Here is a 21124-nt window from a genome sequence, read left to right on the forward strand (position 1 = left end):
GCACTCGCACTCTCTAACTCGATCTCGTGCGCTTTCTCGACTCCAGTCGACGCGACTCGTTGCGTCTTGCTGACTGCTTGGCTGACTAATGCGAAAAATACGTAATTGCGCATAAATACGGGATTAACAAAGTGCTCGTCGTCTGCTGGTTGTCGCCTTTGGCTTTGGCGTTGGCTTTGTGTTTGGCCACGCAGAGCTACCCTTCGGACTGTATGCCGAATGCTGGATTCGCAAGAAAATTAGGCATTACAATGTGCATAAAAGGCTGCGAATGCTGATACGGCTACTACTGGCGGCGCGGCGTCAGCCTGTGTGGTCATAAAAGGAAAACCAATTCGATGCCAGAAATCCTGCGAAGCATTTGCAGGGATTTGCGGAATTAGTTAGGCACAAATTCAGTCTTAGACTTGGATTCGAATATGGGTTTCGGTCTCGGTTTAGGTTTATGTTTCGCACTCATTGGGTCTATTAAGGGTGAAACTGCTATGGCAATCCATCATGAACTATACCCAAAGGGATTAAACAGATTTCGGCAGGACAATTGAGTTTAGTTTTGAGTGCGGCACAAATAAGTTGCCTTCGCTCTGACCTTAGCCACTGTGGCTTCAGATTACATAATATATTTATAGACTTCCGCCTGATTAGCTTCTTAAAATGTAAATATTTAATTTGTTTTCATCGTATATTGAGTACTAATTACCTTTACCTACCTCATTTATCATTTCAGGTGAGTTTTCATTACAATTTACCGTATTAAGATACGTATACTAATGGCGGCTACTGTAAGTATTTCCTGTTATAAGTTAGCTGAAGCTGAAGGCAACCAAAGGCAATTGGGTGACAAAGAGAGCTATTAACGTTGCTCCCATTGCTCCGTGCTGCTTCTATGTGTCGCTATTAATCAACAGCTAAGTGTAAATTCTGGGCGAAAAAAAAAGAGTTAAACTCTAAGCTGATCAGGATAACAGAAGCGAGTAAGCCAAAGGACAAGCTTAGCTCGGTTAAAACAAGAACCAAAGCGGAAAGCAAAACAAAAGCGTTTCTGAGGGCAATGCAGGTTATCCTGAAACTCAAATTCCAGCTCTGCGTGTGCTTATCGCTCAACCACTTCACACACACACACACAGATACACACACACACACAGGCAAATAGAAAGAATAAAGAGTAGATAGCTACAGATGCACATGCACTTCCACTGGCGCTGACGGTCTCAAGGACTTGTGCTGCAAGCCAACTCGCAGTTGAGTTTTTGAGCAAATTGAAGAACTCGAGCGAGCAACATCCACCCACACACACACACACACACACACTGAAGATGGTTAAGTTGAGGTTGAAGTTGAAGACCAAGTCGAGTCGTGTCGTTTGGCTCGTCAGGCCAGGCGTCTGGCATTTCCTGCACGTTTTAGCACCGACCTGGACACACATTGCCACATATCTCTGCTTAAGCATCTGCATGTGTCTCCTCCTGTGCTGTCCTGCTGGGCCGTAGCAGCATCGTCAATATCCCCAGCATATGGTTGCATTAGGCACTTGAACTGCCATCTTTTTGTGTTCTGTTTCCTGTGGGATAAAACCGACCTGAGTAAAACAGCCAGAAGAAGATATATAGCTATGCATCAATATATGTATATATATTTTTAGTTCATATATCTATGCAGTTCGACGCAGTCTGGAGAGTAGTTAGGAGATAGGCTTGATGTTTACCAGAAATTATTTCGACATAAAGTGAGTCCTTTAGTTTGGTGACAAAATCATTATGGCTTTTCCAACTGAAATCGTTGCCAATCCATGCAGCCAGCAAGCTTTGAGCACGTTGCCAAATCCCGAATATCAACCTGCAACTCGGAGCTCGGAAAGCCCGGCAGCTTTGCGCATGTTTTCGTTTAACAGCTCAGCTTGGCTCGGTTTAGTTCACTTTGCAGTTGTAGCTTCTTCTTGTTGTTGGGGTTGGCTTTTGTGCCTTGGCCAGGGCTAGCAGCGGGCGGGCGATGGGTTGGAGTCATTTGTTTGGTCCTGGCAGGAATTTCATTTATGCTCGCCATGAATGCGTTTTGCACTTGGAATGCTATGAAGTTGTGCATTTCTTAGCGCGCGTGCGGGGAATTTCAGTGTGGAATTCCTGCATTCTGGACATGCCACAGACATTGTCGAGCAATGGCAATGGGCCACATAGGCAGCCAGGCAGCCAGGCAGACAGCCCGAGGGCTGAGGACTGTGTACATAGCACAAGAATGAGCCAGGAGCAGTCGCCACCTATGCAGGAATTTGTTGGCTTGTGCTACACACAATTTCTCGCAGTGTCAGTAGAGTCCTGCACCCTCGCTCGAGGCTATTATGTTCAGGCACTTGTTTGCCGAGCGGCACACAGCCCCGCCAGAATGTGACTGAAAGTATTTAAATTGTGTACGAATGCGAATACAAAAGTTTGCAAAACATTTTTCTTGCAACTCCCTGGGTGTCTCGCGTCGAGCGATATTTGCTGCCTTGAGGACAAAATAACTGAAATGCTTTCGAGCTTTCCAATTAATTAAAACCCTCTCCGCTCCGAGAGAGTCCTTTAACCGATTGCAAGCCCAGCAAATGCCAAATACTATGAAATTATTTTAATAGCCGAGTAAAAAGAACATTTGGCATTTTGTGCCCTTTTTTCACTTCATATTTGACACGCGAGTTTTAATTGCCACTTACGCTCCCTCGGCCAGGACTTTCGAACGGGGGGCGTATTGTTTATACAGTATTCATCGACAGGTATTAATTGCCTGCTGCGAAAACGAACCAAACATTTGCTTTGCCATTCGCTTGGGAAATTCGCATTGTGGCGCATAAATAATGCATTTCCTACAATGTACAATAAAAATATATATTCAACGTGAACCACCTGCAATTATAAGCGAAACTAATTGTTCGCCTGCTCTACTGATAATATGTGATTAGAAGTTCTGGAAATGAACTTTGCACACTTTTCAATTTGAACCTTTAAGAGCTTGCCGCAAGGCCTGGCCTGTTCTTGATTAGATTTTTTTTGTTTAGATTAATTATCTCTTTTAGCTGCAGCTTGTTCAACAGAACTAGTAATTTTCATTCAAGTTAATAATAGTTTTTTTATGTCTGTCAGCTAGCGATTCCTTTAGGCATAGTAAGAAGTAGAGTCTAGAGTAAGCTTCCATCTTTAATTTTCTCTCTAAAAAAACAACTGTTTATTTACCTCTAGTAACTGTTTTCTTTAACAATAATAATATTGTAGCCTAGACAAAAAATTTGTTAATTGAAGTTGCCAAATTGAGCGAAATAATCATGCTTGAATTTTAAGCATTTTCGATATTCTGATGAACCTAAATAAAGTTTCGTCGAAGAAAGGCAGAAAAAATAATAAAATAAAAAAAAATAATAAAAAAAATATAAAAAAAAATAAAAATAAAAAATAAAAAAAAAAATAAAAAAAAAAATAAAAAAATATATATAAAAAAAATAAAAAAAATAAAAAATAAAAAAAAAAATTTTTTTTCAATGCTGTGTATCTTGACAAATTGTCTTAAAGTTTGATCTTCATTTTATTGTCAGAGTCAGAGTCTCAGAGTCACGTATGAGTACAGAAGAGATCACAAATGAGTATAGAGCAGCCATAATGAATGAGAGTTAAAGTGCTCTATGCTGATGATTAAAGGTTTATTAAAAGGAAGAAGAAGCGAAAGACGAAAAGAAAAGATTAGTTAGGGAAATTATTACAGTTTGGAGTTGAGCAAAATATGGCGCAACTCACAGCTGGTCGCTGATTTCGGCAGCTAATTTCAAAGTAATGATTTTATTAGGTCAAGAATGAGGTCTGAGAATATGTGATCAAATTTATTAAAATTAAGGCATAAATGGCAAATAAATTACTTATGTTCTACTACAGGTTGAGCAACAAATATATTTATTGTATTGTTGTTTACAATCGCTTCTAGTTTTGTTGAGCTTTCATTAGACTTAAGGCTTGTATTTGCTTATTAGGATGCGGAGTCCACTAAACTAGGCAATCCTGGGCAACTAAGGCCCACACACGAGCCCTAAGTTGGCATCCTCGTTGCGCGCTTGCCTCAGCTAAGCAGAGCTGCAAAATGAACAAAATTTTCATTCTCATTTGAATTCGAAAAGGAAAACAAAAGATTTAATTTATTTAATAATAATTTAACTAATGAGGCAGGCTCTAGGCAGCGATTGCCCAACTACGCAACATAGTCTTCATGCTACAATGTGTGGCGGCAGGTGCTCCGACCGCTCGGAGCTCGTTATGTGCTGTAAATGTTATGTCTTTTGTGCCTTGCTGATCCGCTGCTGGCTGCTAGGCAACGGGAACAGCGGCCGGGCCATAGGTTATTGCGTAAAAGTCTCGGTTTCTGGGCTTTTGGCAAAAACCTCAATAGCAAGATTTAATGTACGAAATTATTATGCATATTTATTGTTGTTTTGTTTGGTTAACAGTTTCGTTTGCCTGCATATATTGAGCACGCATGCATGGGTGTGTGTGGGCGGCTGTTGCACGAGAAATTTTGGCAATTTTCGTTAGTTAAATGTAGGCGTGAGTGGCGCCTCCATACCCATGTCAGGCGAAATTGATGGCAGCATTTGTGCGCACGCTGCGAGGCTTTGGACGGGATTCGGTTACTGCGGTGCCCATGCCAAAAGCTGGCCCAGCGAGCGCCTTGCTTGCAGTGCCAGCAGCGGCCGTTCGATTGCAGCAGCAGTGACCAAGCAGTGACCATGTGACCATTGTTGACCGCAACAGCCCAACAATAATTAATGCATGAGCTGCAAACTAACCAAACTCGGGTGCTCGGCCAAGTTGTGCTGGGCCGGGCTCGAGACGGAGACGTGGCTGCAGGGCATTTGGTTAGACGGCTGCTGCATGGCCTGTGGACAAGTGTGGTGCCTTGTGCCTATCCAAAAGCGGCAGCTGCTGTCGACGTGGTCGCCACCAACGACGTCGACGTTGGCAAATAATTGCATATGAAACCGCAGTCACAGCCAGTTTGAAGCAGTTGACGGTTCGTACATTGGTTACACTGCCGCAGGACTGCATTGCACACACACACACACACACACACACACAAGCACACTTGCACAGCTGAATTTATAATTAATTTAGAGTCTCTAACCAGGTTGGGAAATGGACATGAGCATTTCCCTACCTTCAGCTTGTAACTCTGTCCCACTCAATCTCTGTCTCACTCTCTCTTGAACTCAGGAGCTGATTACAAGCACATAAATATAGAATGTGTTTTGATTAGGCATCTATGCTATAGCTACAACTTGTCTCTCTATCTGTCTCAGTTGCGGAAAAGATGGGTTAATATTCACTTCATTTCTTACGAGTGTGCCCTTATAAGTATGCTATATAAATTACCAAAACAGTTTACCTTGAGTGTTGCATTGGCTTATTGTAAGGAACTTGGAGTGCAGCCAATGGCTTGTTTTGCTATTAAGTAGTTGTAAATTGCTTAATAATTAAGTTATATTACTTCAATTGCAAGATTATTGCTTTATATAGAACAAGCTATATATAGGCTAGCTGAGAGAGCAGCATTTTGATCGAGCCTGTCAATATTGGCAATCAAAATGCTGCTCTCTCAGCTAGCCTATATATAGCTTGTTCTGTATAAAGCAATAATGAAACACATTTAAGCATTGAAACCTTATTTCAGTCTATATCTGAGCTCTTCTAGTAGGTCTCTCTCAGTTTGAGCTTACTTCAGATCCTGCTAAGGGATATATCTCAGTCGGCAACATCCTTGCTGTGCGCAGGCAGTTGATAATTTGCTACTGCTGCCCATTTGCCACTAGCCACATGCCACTTGCCTTGTGCCTCATGTCTCATGCCACTTGCCACATGCCCACATGACACTAGCACTGCTGCCGGACTCAGGCCATGGCAGTCCTCGCATATTCGCAATTGATTTAATTGTGAATGTATTTATTAAATAAATTATTCATGCTCCGCTCGATTGGACTGCTTGTGTATGTGCTGCGGCTGACCTAAACATGTCCTGGCCGCAGGAGCAGGCTGCGACACGGAGTGCCAGCCTCGCCGTTTGCCACTGTAATTAGTTGTGGTGGAATAATCGCATGCAACCGGCGACTGCCACATCCACATCCACATCCACATCCACGTCCACATTCCCATTTCCATTCACATTCCCACTGCCATCCTGTTCAGTTTGCGCTGGCACAAAGGAATTCAATGCTGGTAACTACTATTTAAATGTGTGCGGGTGGGTCAAGAGGCAGACTAGAGCGCAATGTTTATGTGGTTTGTGTAAATGTGAATTGCGCTCTGTCGGTCGGTCGGTCGCTTGGTCGGTTGGTCGGTTGGTTAGTCGGTTGTCTGGTTGGTTGGTGCTTACATTTTGGCCATTCGAGTGGTGACATTTTAATTTACCCGAGCGAGAAAACCAATTTTGCAGCACTGAACCAAATGCAATCACAACAACAACAACAGCAGCACTCACAGAATGGAGTGTGCCTAATTTATTCAACATTTATTTATAGGCAGTTATGATTTGTTTTATGTGGCAAGAGGATTCCATTTAATTGACTTTGCGCAAATTGCATTTGCATGCACAAATTAACCGACAACCATTTAGAGAGTCAATAAGCCAACCAAAATAGCAAAAAAAAGAGGAAAGTAAGCTGGAGTTGACCGGAAGATGGACCTTTGCAGCGGAACTGCAAAGCTGAAATAAATATTTGAAATTTTTACACTTTTGCATATGAAGAAATGTTCAAACTTTTTACATAGCAAAAAAGTGAAATTTATTTGTATAAAACTAAAAGAAAAACATTAGAAAATATAGAAAAAAATTAAAAAAAAGTACATTTAATAAAACATCGATTTTATAAAAATTCAGTAAAATAGAATTCAGCTAAATATTTGAGTTTTGCAAATTTTTATAGCTTTTATTATTGGCATATTGAGTTCGTATTTAAGCAACTACAAATAGCCCCAAGTCTAAGAAAAATATTTTATTTTATTGTTCATTTAATTGAAAGTATTAAAATAATTAGAGAAATTGAAAATGGTTTAGGAAAATGTTGCAAAAATTCCTTTTAATATTATTTTTCAAATGGGAATTGTCATGACATATAAATATAATTGATCAATACAATGAACTGATCTGATCTAACGAAAACTAGACAAATAGGGCTATTAGTTTGTGTGTCTGACTGTTTGTCTGTCAATTAAAAGCTTGTAATAACACATTCCTGTATAAAGGGAAGAAAAGAAAAGCTGAAGAAGAGCAGCGAAGGTATTTTTAGGGCGCAGAAGTAAGTTTGAGTGCTTGAAAGAGCTCAACGTAGTTAAGTTTCACTCAATGGATGAGCAACTGCCCAGAGACAAAGGCTCAAGAGTTCGAACTCGCTCGTTTGATCTCGACCATTCGAACTTTGACTTAGAAAGCGTCGTCCCTATATAAAGCCAAGCATTTCTTTAGCATTTCTTCAGTTGTAACTCTGATTTCTTTGTGGGCAGTCGTGTAGAGCATTGCTGCTCTTCTTCTTCTGGATTTGGTAAACATTTTAATTAGTTAATAATATTTATGTATTTTAATATTAATATAATGTCAGCTCTTAGCTGCAAAGGGTATATTTTAGTTGGGCACTCCCGACTCGAATTACTTTTAAGTCCAATAGAAATATTTAATTTAAATATATATATATATATATATATAATATATATAATATATATATATAATATATATATATATATATATATATATATATAATATATATATATATATATATATATATATATATATATATATAAAGATGTATGCAGCCATGATTGCACTCCAGGCAAAAGAATTGTGAGTTCTGTCAACTTTAGTCCATGTGAACTGGGCAAACAGTTTAGCCTGACTCAAAATTGATGACAGGAAACAAAAAACGCAAGAGAATTCGAGCCAACTGACAAAAATGTTGGCAAAATATTGATGGGGCATGGCTAGGATTGCGACATTAAAGATGCGCAGCGAGGCGAGGCGAGGCGAGTCGAACAGAGTTCGAGTCACGTTGCGTCAGGCTGGGGCACTCTGGTGCTGGTGCTCTGATTAAATTCGGCAAATATCGCTGATGCTTGCAAATCGCCGCTCAATGCAAAAACAGAGCTCGGCGCCAAGGCAGCTGCCACAGTCGAAGGTGGGCCTGCAGGGCGAGAGGGGCATGGGAATGGGAAAGGGGTCGCGTCGGCCATGTTGAAGTACACAAAACCCATGCAAACAAACAGGCATTTCATAGCAAACAAGAGCGCCAAGAGCAGCGCACAGCACAGCAGAGTAGAACAGAACAGAGCAGGCTTTCACTACGCAGCATCCCAGATCCCTGGTCGACCCACACGCAGTTAGGCAAACTGGCAAATACGATGGCATCGGCGGAGGCGCCTTTGTTTGGCTTGTGAGCCCCTCAACGGAGGCGGAAGCGGCGAGGGAGCACGGGTATTGGTAAGGCCAGGCACGGGCACAGGGGCAGGCACACGGCACACGGATCGGGATTCAGCCGCTTTTGCAGTCGTTGGCATTTTATTGTTGTAGCCGAGAGTGCGTAGTTGTACTTGCTGTTGCAGTTTCGGGCATTATTTCGGTTTAGTTTGGTAAATACACATGCAGCACATGCCCCGTGCGCAGCTCCTGCTGCTCCTCTTCACGCGTGGTGTGGTGTGGCAACCAGCGAGGCAACCAATCCAGCCAGGAGCTTAGGCAACTGCTGCTGCTGTTGTTGTTGTTGTTGTTGTGCTCGTGTTGAATGGCAATGGCCCAGCCCGGTAACAGGCAGAAGGCTTTGCGCCCGGCTGCACTGGCGAGGCACGCACATAAAAATCCTTGAATGCATTTTGTGCATTTAATGAAAAGTTCTACGATTGGGTGGCTAGACTCTTGTCGATTCGTATCGCATACGCAAATACGTTCGGCACGTTCGACAAGAGAAAACGCAGCCACAGAAATCTATGCATAGTAAAGGATCTCCGTAGACAAATTCTGATTCTGATTCTGATTCCGATTCTGATTCTGATATTCCCAAATCGTTTTGAGACTTTGTCAATAAGTTTTGTAGAACAACTCGATTGTGAGTCGAGCGCTTTAGATAAGGAATATCAGCTCCGCGTTGATGACGGCGATGATGGCCTTTAATCCGCCTGCCGTGCCGCACAAAGAACGCTGTTGGCAAATGGTTTTCGTTGTCGTCAAGCTCGGTAAATTCCATTTTGGCATTGGGAATGCGCGTCGAGACACTGAAAGCACCTGTGCTTCTGTTGCTGACCTGAAAGGGGCGGAGTAACGGGGCGTGGCTGTCATATCTGAAAGCAATTTGCCCCGAACGAAACGAGAAACAAGAATCGATAAACTCGTTGGGCGTGCAATTTGCGCCGTGAGCGAGAGAACCTCAAAAGAACGAAGCACGTGGTAAATGAAATGATTGGGGGTAGTTGGGGCAGGTTGGGGTGCCCGCTCCATGTCCATGTTCATGTCCGAAATTCAAGTTTCAGGCCTTGGCATTTGCATTTTGGTGTCACAAAAGTCCTTGCACTGGGCCCGCATCGAATGCAGCGAGGCGAGGCCCACTTTGGATGCCTCTCCGTGTGCAGGCAGGCGACATCAATCAGTTATTAGTACAGGCTATTCGCACAAGAGTTCCTGTAATCCAGCTTGGGGCTGACGCGCCCTCAGCTGGGCCAAGTTAACAGCGAGAATATGTGGCTTGGCGTACATCATTTATACACGATGCTCCAGCTTTGAAGAGTTGAACTAAACTTTCTCTATTCCGTAATGTCTATTTGCAGTGCCGCCCAAGGCTGGACAGAAGCGACCGGCTACCAGCCCAGCGCCTCATATACCCGTGCCGCATCATCTGCAGACACCGCCGAACTCGGGCAGCGTGCCGGGCGTTGCGTCCGTTGCAAATAGTCCGGCGCCGCCGACAGCGAGCGGTGCACTGCTGAACCATGTCCTGCCCACCAACCACATTGGCGGCCAGTCGCCACAGCAGCAGCAACAGCAACAGCACCAGCAGCAGCAGCAGCAACAGCAGCATCAAGCGCATCAGCAGGCAGTGGCCGCTGCCGTGCAGCAGCAGCTGGCGGGCGTGGGCGTACCACCGGGCGCCATCAATGCAGCTTCAGCGGCCAACGCACGCGGCTCATTTGCAGCGGCACTGCGCACGCTGGCCAAACAGGCGGATATCAAGGAGGAAGACGATGCGGTCAGCGTGGCCCGGGAGCGCAATGTGCCCACATCGGCGGCACCGCCCAACGCCGGACCTGTACCTGTGCCGCTCAACTCGGTGGCCGGACGCGGCGTGGTCTCGTCCGCTGGCGAGGATCGTGTCGCTGCCAACAAGAAACGCTCGCCGCCTTCGCCACAGCCGCCAGAGAAAATGGCCAGGCTCAGTCATACGCCGCAGGCAGCTATGCAGCCCGAGCTGCTCGCACGCAGCGGATTTCAGCCGTACAGATCTGACGAGCGACTGATGCATCCGGCCGGTGCCTTTCCCCTGGAGGCCTACTCGCACTTTGCCGGCCTGCCCGGCATTCCTCCAGCAGGTGAGCAAGAGCCAGATCTTCGGCCTGAGACTCTTAACTAATCCTTCTATTCTCGACAGCATTTCTGAATCCGGCGGCGGGTCTGCCCTACTCGGATCCGCTGTACCTGGAGCATCGCTATCAGCTGTTCCGCGCAGCTGGCGGACATCATACGCATCCACATGCAGCGGCGCTATATCCGCCAATGGCCTCGCCGTATTCGCATTTGTACTCGATGATGCCGGGCGCTGCGTTGGGCATGTCGCCGGCAATGCACGATCGCCTAAAGCTGGAGGAGGAGCATCGGGCGCGCCTGGCGCGTGAAGAGGAGCGAGAGCGCGAAATGCAGCGCGAAAAGGAACGAGAGCTGCGTGAGCAGCGCGAAAAGGAACAGCGCGAACGCGAACGTGAACAGCGTGAACGGGAACGGGAACAGCGTGAAAAGGAGCAGCGCGAGAAGGAGCAGAAGGAGAAAGAGGCACGCGAGCGTAAAATGCGCGAGGAGGAGCGCGAGGCCAGAGAGCGCGAGCGCCAGCAGCTGCTGAATGCGACGCATCACTACTCCAATCAGCTGTACGCGCCACTTAATCGCAACCTGCTCGGCTCCATGATGCCGCACATCAATCTGGGCCTGCGTGGCCCGCCCGGCGGCCTGCACAGTCTGGCGGGCATGTCGCATTATCACGCGGCGGCTGCTAATGCGCAACGGCAGAGCCCAATGGGCCTCAATCTGGGCATGGCTGGCATGCCCACATTGCCGGGCCACGGACCCACGAACCTGCAGCATCACCTGCAGCAGGCGGCCATGGGTCTGGCTGGCCATCCTGGGGCAGCTGGGCTCACACATCCGGGCTTCTCGGCGGCCGCTGCGCTCGGCCTGGGCCCGCATCCACACAGCCTCAATCTGAGCCATGCGCATCTCTCGCCGCATCATGCGGTGCATCAGCTGCCGCCACACTCTGTTGCCAGCTCGTCGGCTGGGCCCAGTCCTGGGGTGGTGGCCAGCAGTGCGGTAGCCACGTCATCGTCGCCGCACAGCAGCCTTAACCTGACAGTGGCCACCAGCAGTATGGCTCAAACTACGTCCACGCCCAGCTCGCACATTCCGACCATGAGCCACTACTACCACCATGGACATCTGGCGGCCATGCACGCAGCAGCGGCTGCCAGCGGGCTCACTCCTGTCGCCGCCCATCAGCAGCCCATTAGCGCCGCAGCGCATCCGACATCGCCTAAGATTACGCCACCTCTAGGCTCGGCCCCCAATGGCGGCTCCCGCGCCGCCAGCAGTCCTCACGCCATGCGACATCACATTGCTGCCGTTGTCGCAGCCGCTGCCCAGCAGCAGTCTGTGCTCATGGAGAAAAGCGGTGGTGCACCACCGACGCCGCTCACGCACGAGCCGACGACCCTAGACCTGACCGGCTCCAATTCAAACTCGAGCAACCAAGCTCAGTCGAGCGCCAGCAACAGCACGTCCGCAGCGCATGAGCTGAATGGCATTGAGTCAAATGGCCCCACGGACGGCAAGGAAGCAGCTTCACTGACCGTGGGCAAGGAGGATCCACTACAGAGCGCCACGCCACCTGTGGCACTCGAGAAAAAGCCGGCAACGCCGAATGCCAGCGGCAATCAGGAGAAAGCGCTTCTGCCGGATAGCTCGCCAGAGAACTCGTCCCGACGCAGTGCGAGTCCGCCCAACGCGGACAACAACAGCAGCAGCAACGCCAACGCCAACGCCAACGCCAATGCCACCAACAACAACTCGAGCGGCGCAACAGCCACTGGAGCGGCAACTGGCGCTTCACAAGGTAATAGCAGTACGGAGATCGCTCCCAAGATTCTAGCATCCAGCACGCCGCCTGCCCAGAAGCAGGAGCATGCTGAGCAGCTAGAGCCATCGCCGCCGGTGCCGCAGCGAGCAAAGCTGTCGCCGGACGATGCGGCAGTGGTGTCGTGTGGCAGCGCAGTCACCTCCACCACCAGTGGCAGCAACTCCCCGCCGGTGGTCAGCAGCAGCACGAATATTGCGGCGGCGGCGGCGGCAGCGGCAGCGTCAACACCTGCCGCTGATGAGGTGACCACGAGTGCCACGCCCATTGCCGAAACATCGAGATGATCCTACTTAACGGCAGCACTTGAACTTTCAGAGAGCCCCAATCGGGGGCACGTAGTTAGTAGTTCGTGAAGAGATCGAAACTAGTTAACATCATCTACCTTCAACATAGCCGTAAATCCAAATGTTTATTTATAAACGAAAGTATACAATAATTTGTAACGTATTGCATCATCATCCTCATCGCCTAGGGTTGACCACAGTTGATCGTGTTCAATATCAAATACATGCTACTATTAACATTATGATTACATTTATTATTATCTAATATGATTTCTTTTTATTTAATTGTCAAATGTTTGCTCTAGAATTGCCCAAATAAATCATTTTGTTTATACATTTTTGTCACTTTTTATTTCCATTTATTATCGAAGTTTTATTATTTCAGATCAGTAGATAAATTATGAAATTATAAGCAGCCTCAGAAATAATTCAAAATAATACTTTTTCTGTCGCGTATGTATAACATGTTTTAATAATGCCCGCATCACTTAGTTAATCATCTTTAAATATTTCTATTCGTTTTAGAAGAGAACAAGAGCTCGGTGCAGTCACTTGGCCGCAGCACTACTGCTGAGGAGGCAACAGCCTTATGACACCAACTCTTCAGCAACTCGAACAACTAACTAATGAAAAACTTTGGCGATATTGGGATGTATCTCCTGTCGGAACGGGCACTGCACCAGCAGCGCAAGCGAATGCTCGATGAGTTTCTAAAGCTTTAGGGTTTACGCTTAACAATTGGCAATATGGTGATGGGAGTCGCCGCCATATAAACGTACATTAATATGCATACCTACAAGTGTGTAAAACCCTCTTAGCAGATATCACATATTTGTTTGTTCTCGGTGTTACAATCTAATGTTAATCCAAAGTTAGCCACAATGCCACATCTCGATGCATCCGAGCAGAAGTATTCGTATGGAATTCGTGGCAAGATCAACTACAATTGCATGAAATGTAAAGTTAATACTGTATAAATATATATAAAAATATAAATATTGTGAGATACTCAATTGAATTATATGATTAATTGCATAACAAACAATACTTTGTCTAATTCAAAGAACTCTGAATGTATGGAAATTCACACTCTTGAACACAATCCTGGCGATTTAATGATAGTTGTACAATTTTAGATTAAAAAGCTCGTAAGAAATTTATATATACAGAAACAAACAGAAACACAAAATGAAACAGAAACAGAAACAGAACATTCATACTGAATAGTTATATTTTATTCTTAAATTGCTAATAATTGTGATTTTGGAGAGTACGAAAAAACGTAAAGAACAAAAAATTATAAAAATGTATGTATTATGTAAATTGAACTCAAATACAAGGTGGATAAAACGGAACTGAAATTTAGGTAAAAAAAAAAAAACAAAAACAAAAATAAAACCAAAAAAAGAAAAACAAATCAAAACGTATAATCTGGAGTGGATTAGCAAAAATTGCGAAAAGCTTAAATTATTTTTCGAAAATTTCGAACTTTTTTACCATATTATGTGAGCAACTTTTTGGCCCTTATAAGCGAAGTTTCTATTTTCTATTTTCAGTTTTTATACAAACAAATTTTATAATAATATAATTGATACAGATGCAGACTAACCAAGTAATTACTTAGCAAATATCCAGAGCTAAGCAAGCCCCTAGCATACCCAACACATTCATTATTCTGTAAAGAAACGCTCAGTGTCATTATATTTCACTTTTATACCCAATTGATGCATACATATTAAGTAGCAAATATCTGATATCCAAACAAAATTCAGACATAACTATATATAATTTGATTTAGGTTTTAGTTTTAGTTTATGTTTGAGATTGCCTAAAAATCATTTATTTTTTTAAGCATACAAATCTCGAGCAATCTGTGATATTATAAAAAAGAAAGAAACGGAAACAAAAACAAAAAGTAAAAGAAAAAGAAAACGAAAACGAAAACTCGACAAATTCTAGCGTACGAAGATCGAGCTAATATCTATAAATTGAATAAAACTCATTATCGTCGCATTGATCGCAAAACTCTTTCCGAATATATTTCCATGCCTATCCAGACATATGCAAATCCAATATTTTCTTTTTCTTATTGAAACAATTTTATCAAAAAAAAAAACAAAAAACAAATACAAAATAAAGTAAAAAATAACTTACATAGATATGGGTATGAAGATATCAGTTAAACTGAAAGGGAATATATTTTTATTAAGAACACTAGCTTACAAGTCTAACGATCTTCAGAGTCTGATACTTACTTGAAGTTTCTTATTTCATTTTGAATAAAGCTTTTCAGTTCTCATATGAGCCAAATAGTGAGATTTTTACTAAGGAAACAATTATCAGAGACTTAAGATCGGAATCGTTGGTCGCCGCTTGTGAGCTAGTGAGTAATATCAAAATAGTTCTTGGATAATGGATAATACAATACGGATAATGAATTGGTGCGCATAAAATATATGTAAACTTAATCCACAAAATGCGAAAGCAATTGAAGAATAAATATTGCATAATAGTTTCAAATACAAACCTAAACAAAATACATAAATTAAACGTATTTCTCCCTCAATCTTCGTTGTGTGTGTAAAACAGAATAATACAAAAAAAAAAAAACCAAAAACAAAAACAAAAAAGAAAACAAAATGTGTAAAACATAATTTTTAAGCTAACTAAACAACAAATCCAAATAGAGATCATTGAGCAGCATATTTTGAGCAACAGATACCGTTAACCGTAAACGTTGATGCCACGATTATAGCAATAACATGTCACAACCAACAAGCAACACATCCAATAACTACAAATGATGTCGTGTGACACATGCAACAAATTATAACAAACAATCTTGTGCAACTTTACTTAAGGCATTTATGATTTTATTGAATAAACTGTACGTAAGAGATTAAGCTTGAAGTGTTTTAATTGTTCAAAAATTTGAACAAATTAAGTAAATCAAAATTATATTCCTTTATACAGAGCATCTGTATAACCCCGCCCAAGAAAACCTTTTTTAGAACTTTGGTCAAACTATATTACTTATATTTAAATGAGTTTTAAAAACATATTTACTAAATTATCTAATAGCTTTAACAATGGCTACTAAAATTAGGTTTTCAACTATATTCGGGAATTGTTCGTAAGGCATCAGACTTTTTAACGTACTTTAGTAACCGCAGAATCGTCGATGGCGTAACGCCTTGAATACGGCTAGCTGCGGCAATTGTTTGAGGCTGTATAAGGGTCAGCTTTTGACGCTCCTCATTGGAGAGACTTAGAGATTTGGAGAAGTAGTCGATGTCGCTAGGTATACACAAGCGCTCCTCCCGTCTAACATCTTCCACGTCGCGCTGCTGCTCATCCACAAAGAACGAGTAAAGAGCCTCGATTTTCAGTCTGGACGCCAAGTCGTCATCTGCATGCAACCAGCTTAATTCGGTTGGACACAGTTCGATGAGCTGCTTGACTGAAATGTTTTCCGCCGGCACGGATAGCATGTCGAAGGCAGATTTCTGTATGGAAGCTTTGGATTGTGGCAGACCTAATGCTTGGCGCCAGAAATTGCTGTGCTTCTGCAAGCCCCTAAGCGCTTCAATACCGCGCTTAAGCTTGTGCTCAGTTTGCTGGAAGTGCTGGTAGCGCTGCTCACTGACCAGCCCGAATTTATGCCCTTTCCTTGTGAGACGTACGTCGGCGTTATCTGGCCGTAGAGAGAGTCGGAATTCAGCTCGACTGGTGAACATTCGGTATGGTTCGTTGGTGCCCAGGGAGGTGAGGTCGTCGATTAACACACCAATGTAACCTTCAGTTCGACTAATATTTAGTTGTCGGCCATCGTGATGCACAGTTCTGCCAGCCGCATTAGCCCCAGCTATAATTCCCTGGGCGGCAGCCTCTTCGTATCCCGTAGTACCATTCAACTGGCCAGCGAAAAAGAGACCCGTCACACGCTTCGTTTCCAGTGTGGGATACAGCTCGCGAGGATCTATAAAGTCGTACTCTACGCCGTAACCCGGCTGTACGACCTCGGCGTTCTCGAGGCCTTTGATGGCACGCACCAGTTCAATTTGCTGCGGGTGCGGCAAAGTGCACGATATACCCTGCGGATAAATTAATGGGCTATCGAAGCCTTCTGGCTCCAGCCAAACTTGATGGACCCTAGCACCAAATCGCAAGACCTTTGATTCAATTGAAGGGCAGTAGCGTGGCCCCGTTACTTCCTCTGTGACGTGTCGATTAACGTGCAAATTATCGCGCACAATGTCATTGACACGTGGTGTCGTATAGGTCAGATAACAATGCATCTGTTCCTTGGCGGGCAGCCATACATCACGATTCATAAACGAGAACGGCATGGGTGGATCGTCGGCATTGTGCCTCTCTAGCCGGGAAAAGTCAACGCTACTCTTGGCAATACGTGGCGGTGTTCCAGTCTTCAAGCGTCCCATTCGAAAGCCCAGTCTGTTGAGAGCTTCGCCAAGCGCCTTGGCAGGTTTGTCGCCGATTCGACCTGCTGGTCTCACCTCCAATCCGATGTTTATGTGTGCGCGCAGAAAGGTTCCCGTGGTGAGCACTACCGAGCGGCTGCGCACAAGTTCTCCACTATCCAAAAGAACGCCATTGCAGCGGGTGCCATTGCTAGCATCTTGATCTGCATCGATTTGAAGATTGTCTACGCCCGCTGCACGAATCTGTAAATTTGGCATGTTAAACAGTTCCTTCTGAACCGCTCGCTTGTATAGCTGCCGGTCAATTTGAGCTCTTGGTCCCCACACAGCGGGCCCGCGGCGCTTATTTAACACCTTATAATGCACGCCTGATAGATCACAGCAACGGGCACAGACACCGTCCAAGGCGTCTATTTCACGCATTAGATGTCCCTTGCCAATGCCACCGAAAGAAGGATTACAAGACATCTCGCCAATTGTCTCTAGTTTATGGGTAAGCAACAATGTGCGGGCGCCCATGCGGGCAGCAGCTGCACACGCCTCTGTGCCGGCATGTCCCCCTCCGATCACTACCACATCATAGATATCTCCCTGTGTTTGGGTAGAGTAAAGCCGACTTCTAGCGAAGACTCTGCCAACATAATAACGCAATTGCTGCATTATAAATATCAGCAGCACGCTGTTGTTGAATATTTGAACGAGCTACTTGTGTAATCTAAAGAAACTAGTTCTTTTAGTAGAACCGATAACAATTTAATTGAGCTTTGATTAGTTGCTGATAAGACCGCGAAAATGTAAACAGAAAACTTGTACTAGATTTGTAACTATAAAAAATAATGATATTTAAGTAATAAATTAAATTTATTATTTGCATACATTAGTTTAATTAAAAGTCTTATTCTTGGCCATTATTGCTCTCATTTGAGAGTGTTAATGCACTTATTACAAAGAACTCGTAAATACGGCTATCGATTAACAGAACTATCGTATTTCGCTGCCATATACTCGATACTTCGAATATATTGTCAACAGCTGGCTCATTACTCAGTTTTTGATTTTTGTGTGGCGATGTGGATACTTTATGCTTTGGTGTTGCATATATTGCTACTAGGATCTATATTCGTTATATATTTTCGTTCACCTGTCATTGAGGGATTGGAACCACAGGAGAGGCTGAAAGGTCAGCCGCCTGCCGACCGTTTAGTACTAATAGTCACCGATGGACTGCGTGCACAATCCTTTTTTGCAAACAATTGTAATCAAGTGCCACATTTACGTGAGATATTCATCAAGGAGGGAATAGTTGGTATTTCGCGTACTCGCGTCCCTACGGAGTCACGTCCCGGACATATAGCGCTTATAGCCGGTCTATACGAAGACCCATCGGCAGTAACACGGGGCTGGAAGGAAAACCCCATTGAATTCGACACGGTGTTTAACCGAAGTGACCACACATACGCTTGGGGTGCCCACGATGTTCTGCATATATTTGAAAAGCTTGCCGACAGCGGACGGCCAATGCATTTCGACGCCTACAATCATGATCTAGACTTCTCAGGCCAGCAAAAGACCTACAAGCAGGACGAGTGGGTGTTTGACAGGGTTCGCTTGCTGCTAAAACGCAAGCAAGAAGAGTTAAGAGAGGCTAAGAGGGTAGTGTTTTTCTTACATTTGCTGGGTCTAGATACAGCCGGACATGTACATAAACCGGGTACGCCTCTTTTTCTCGAGAACCTTAAGTTTACAGAGCACGGAATATGGAAAATTTACAAGCAATTCGAAGAGACTTTCCCAGATAAACGAACGGCTTATTTGTTGACATCAGATCACGGCATGACAGATTCAGGTAAATATTCAATCATTAATAATTGCTCCATTACCTATCAATATACTTGTTCTTTTGTAGGCTCTCACGGTGCTGGGGCTCAATATGAAACAGATACACCGTTCATGCTCTGGGGAGCTGGCGTCGCTAGCAGCGTTTACGCCGGTATCTTCTTTGAGGCGAACGATGAGGGTCTGCAATTGCCAATTCGCGAACTGGAACAGGCGCAGCTAACACCATTAATGTCTGCCCTAATTGGTCTACCACCACCGATGAACAATTTTGGTAGATTGCCGCAGGGGTTTTTGGGCACTGATGCTAAGTACGAAGCCATGGCAGCTCATACAAATGCATTGCAGCTTCTGGCCCAATATGTTCGTTTGCAAAAGCTTCACATGCGTGGTTTGTTTGCTCCAATTTTAAATCGTTTCGACAAGTTGACACCGGAGCTAATCGCTGAATATGTGGGCTATATTAAAACATCGTTTACGCTGAGCCGATTTCATGAATCGACGGCTAATAGTGCCCTTGTAATGCAACTGGCTCTGGAAGGCATCGATTATTATCAAGGATATTATTGCAACGTTATGTTACTATCAACAACGGCCACATTTTTGGGTTGGATGTTTTATTTATATCGGCTGCTCACTCAGGATGCAGAACCGAAAAATATTGATTCTGGTATGAATGGTCATGCATCCAAGATCATCGTTGGCCTATGGGTCGCAGCTGTAATGCTGCTTGGCTTCGTTGTGGTGCAACGTGTTCCGTTCGCCGTAAGTTTTTATTTGCTGCTGCCTCTGCCCGTCTGGATGTTAGCTTTGCGGCAAGCTCCAAACAGAAACGACGATCTCAATGCTCCGGCTTACACCCAACCAACAGTTGCAAATCCGAAGCAGGTCTCCATAGCACAGTTGCTGCTACTTATTGGCTGCGCTGAGCTGCTCGTCTTCACCTTTTTCGACCGCCGCATGATTTCGCTTTGTTTTATTGCTTTTGCTTGTTACAGCAATTGGGAAACCTTTAAAAGGAAAAGGCGGCTCTACCTATGGCTGATGTTGTTAGTAGTACTGGCCTGCTTTCCGCTGGTTCCTCCGTCAGTGGGATACCAAAATTGTTATTTGCTGCTGGGTGGTATTCTACTTTTACTGATTCGCCAGTTTTTAAGCAAAAAGCGAGAAAACAGCAAATGGCACACTAGGTGGTGCAGTACAGTTATTTTGATAAATACGGCAGTGTGCGTGAATCTGCATAACAATCAGATAGCTGTACCGTTGCCGTTGAAGATAATCAGTTGGCTGTATCTCGTGTATGCATTCGTCTCTATACATCTCAACAAGGAAGCTTCTTTGGAGTTGCGATTGGAGCACATTTGCTACAATCTGGGCACACTATACACACTCATGTGCACTTCGTATGAATCTTTATTCGTACAGCTGCTGGCCATCGAATTGACCACGGCACTTGCAGAACAGCGTGCACAAGTCGAACCCCTGCATCATCAGCAAAAGAGCCTTCAGTCCTCTCTGCGTATAGCCTTTACAATAATACTGTACACATTCTTCTCGCTTTTTGGCAGCGGGAACATTGCATCGATCAGTTCATTTGATCCCAATATTGCTCGATGCTTCCTTAGCCATTTTGCACCGTTTGTTATTATGTCACTGGTGCTGCTCAAACTCGTCTTACCCATAGTAATAAATCTATCTATTGTGTACACTCACAGCGAGTATGCGCGCCTACACGAGCGGCAAATCTTTATATGTCTGCTGCTTATCTGCGATATTATGGGTTTAAATTTTCTGTTTTTGGTGCGTAATACCGGTTCCTGGCTGGAAATTGGCTCTTCCATATCGCATTTCGTAATCATGGAGGTGACCACGCTAGTTCTAATGCTTTTGGCTTATGTATCCAAGCTCCTGCTTCGTCTGACGAACTGCGATCGTGCTTTGTCCAAATTGAATTAAGTTCGACCCAAGGTTATTGTCCTTAAATTGTTGTTGACCAAAAACTTAATGTATAGATCTTGATATTAAACTCGTATTTTCACTATCTCGTAGACTGATCTGCAAACATTTGATTAATTAATATGATCTTGGCTGAACGTTAGTCGTCGGCCAAATTTTTAAGTTAAGTTTTCAAACTGTCATGTAAAAATCAAAATCACATTTCTTTTAACCAAATGCTC

General features: G+C 44.3%; 3 protein-coding genes across 7 annotated transcripts in view; 2 read left to right on the plus strand and 1 right to left on the minus strand.

Annotated features, from left to right (window-relative positions):
• Positions 1–13530, plus strand: part of LOC111600541 (AF4/FMR2 family member 4) — an 88600-nt gene extending 75070 nt beyond the window's left edge. For 3 of the 5 annotated variants that reach the window (XM_023316681.2, XM_023316684.2, XM_023316685.2), the window contains 2 exons: positions 9813–10571; positions 10631–12979. In XM_023316681.2, the coding sequence (XP_023172449.2) occupies positions 9813–10571; positions 10631–12669 (2798 nt within the window). In that variant the 3' untranslated portion in view covers positions 12670–12979. Of the gene's footprint in view, positions 1–9812; positions 10572–10630; positions 12980–13054; positions 13088–13194 lie in introns of those variants that run through there. The other 2 variants (XM_023316682.2, XM_023316683.2) reach the window with 2 other exon arrangements.
• A 2140-nt stretch (positions 13531–15670) lies between these two features.
• On the minus strand, positions 15671–17842 carry LOC111600600 (protein MTO1 homolog, mitochondrial). The gene has a single exon (XM_023316792.2). It carries the CDS (start codon positions 17769–17771, stop codon positions 15780–15782), a length of 1992 nt encoding a protein of 663 aa, XP_023172560.2. The 5' UTR covers positions 17772–17842; the 3' UTR covers positions 15671–15779.
• A 301-nt stretch (positions 17843–18143) lies between these two features.
• LOC111599436 (GPI ethanolamine phosphate transferase 1) lies at positions 18144–20990 on the plus strand. Its single transcript, XM_023315090.2, has 2 exons — positions 18144–18957; positions 19018–20990. The coding sequence occupies exons 1-2, from the start codon at positions 18180–18182 to the stop codon at positions 20901–20903; spliced, it is 2664 nt and encodes an 887-aa protein (XP_023170858.2). The 5' UTR covers positions 18144–18179; the 3' UTR covers positions 20904–20990.
• The last annotated feature ends 134 nt before the right edge of the window (positions 20991–21124 follow it).

The sequence above is a fragment of the Drosophila hydei genome, unplaced genomic scaffold, assembly GCF_003285905.1.
Source record: "Drosophila hydei strain 15085-1641.00,03,60 unplaced genomic scaffold, DhydRS2 tig00000060-arrow-pilon, whole genome shotgun sequence".
NCBI lineage: Eukaryota > Metazoa > Arthropoda > Insecta > Diptera > Drosophilidae > Drosophila > Drosophila hydei.

Bases quoted from the DNA above. Each gene is read 5' to 3' on its own strand.
- LOC111600600 (XM_023316792.2), bottom strand. From the start codon at position 17,771: ATGCAGCAATTGCGTTATTATGTTGGCAGAGTCTTCGCTAGAAGTCGG.
- LOC111599436 (XM_023315090.2), top strand. From the start codon at position 18,180: ATGTGGATACTTTATGCTTTGGTGTTGCATATATTGCTACTAGGATCT. The intron at 18,958-19,017 runs GTAAATATTCAA...GTTCTTTTGTAG, and splicing joins TCACGGCATGACAGATTCAG to GCTCTCACGGTGCTGGGGCT.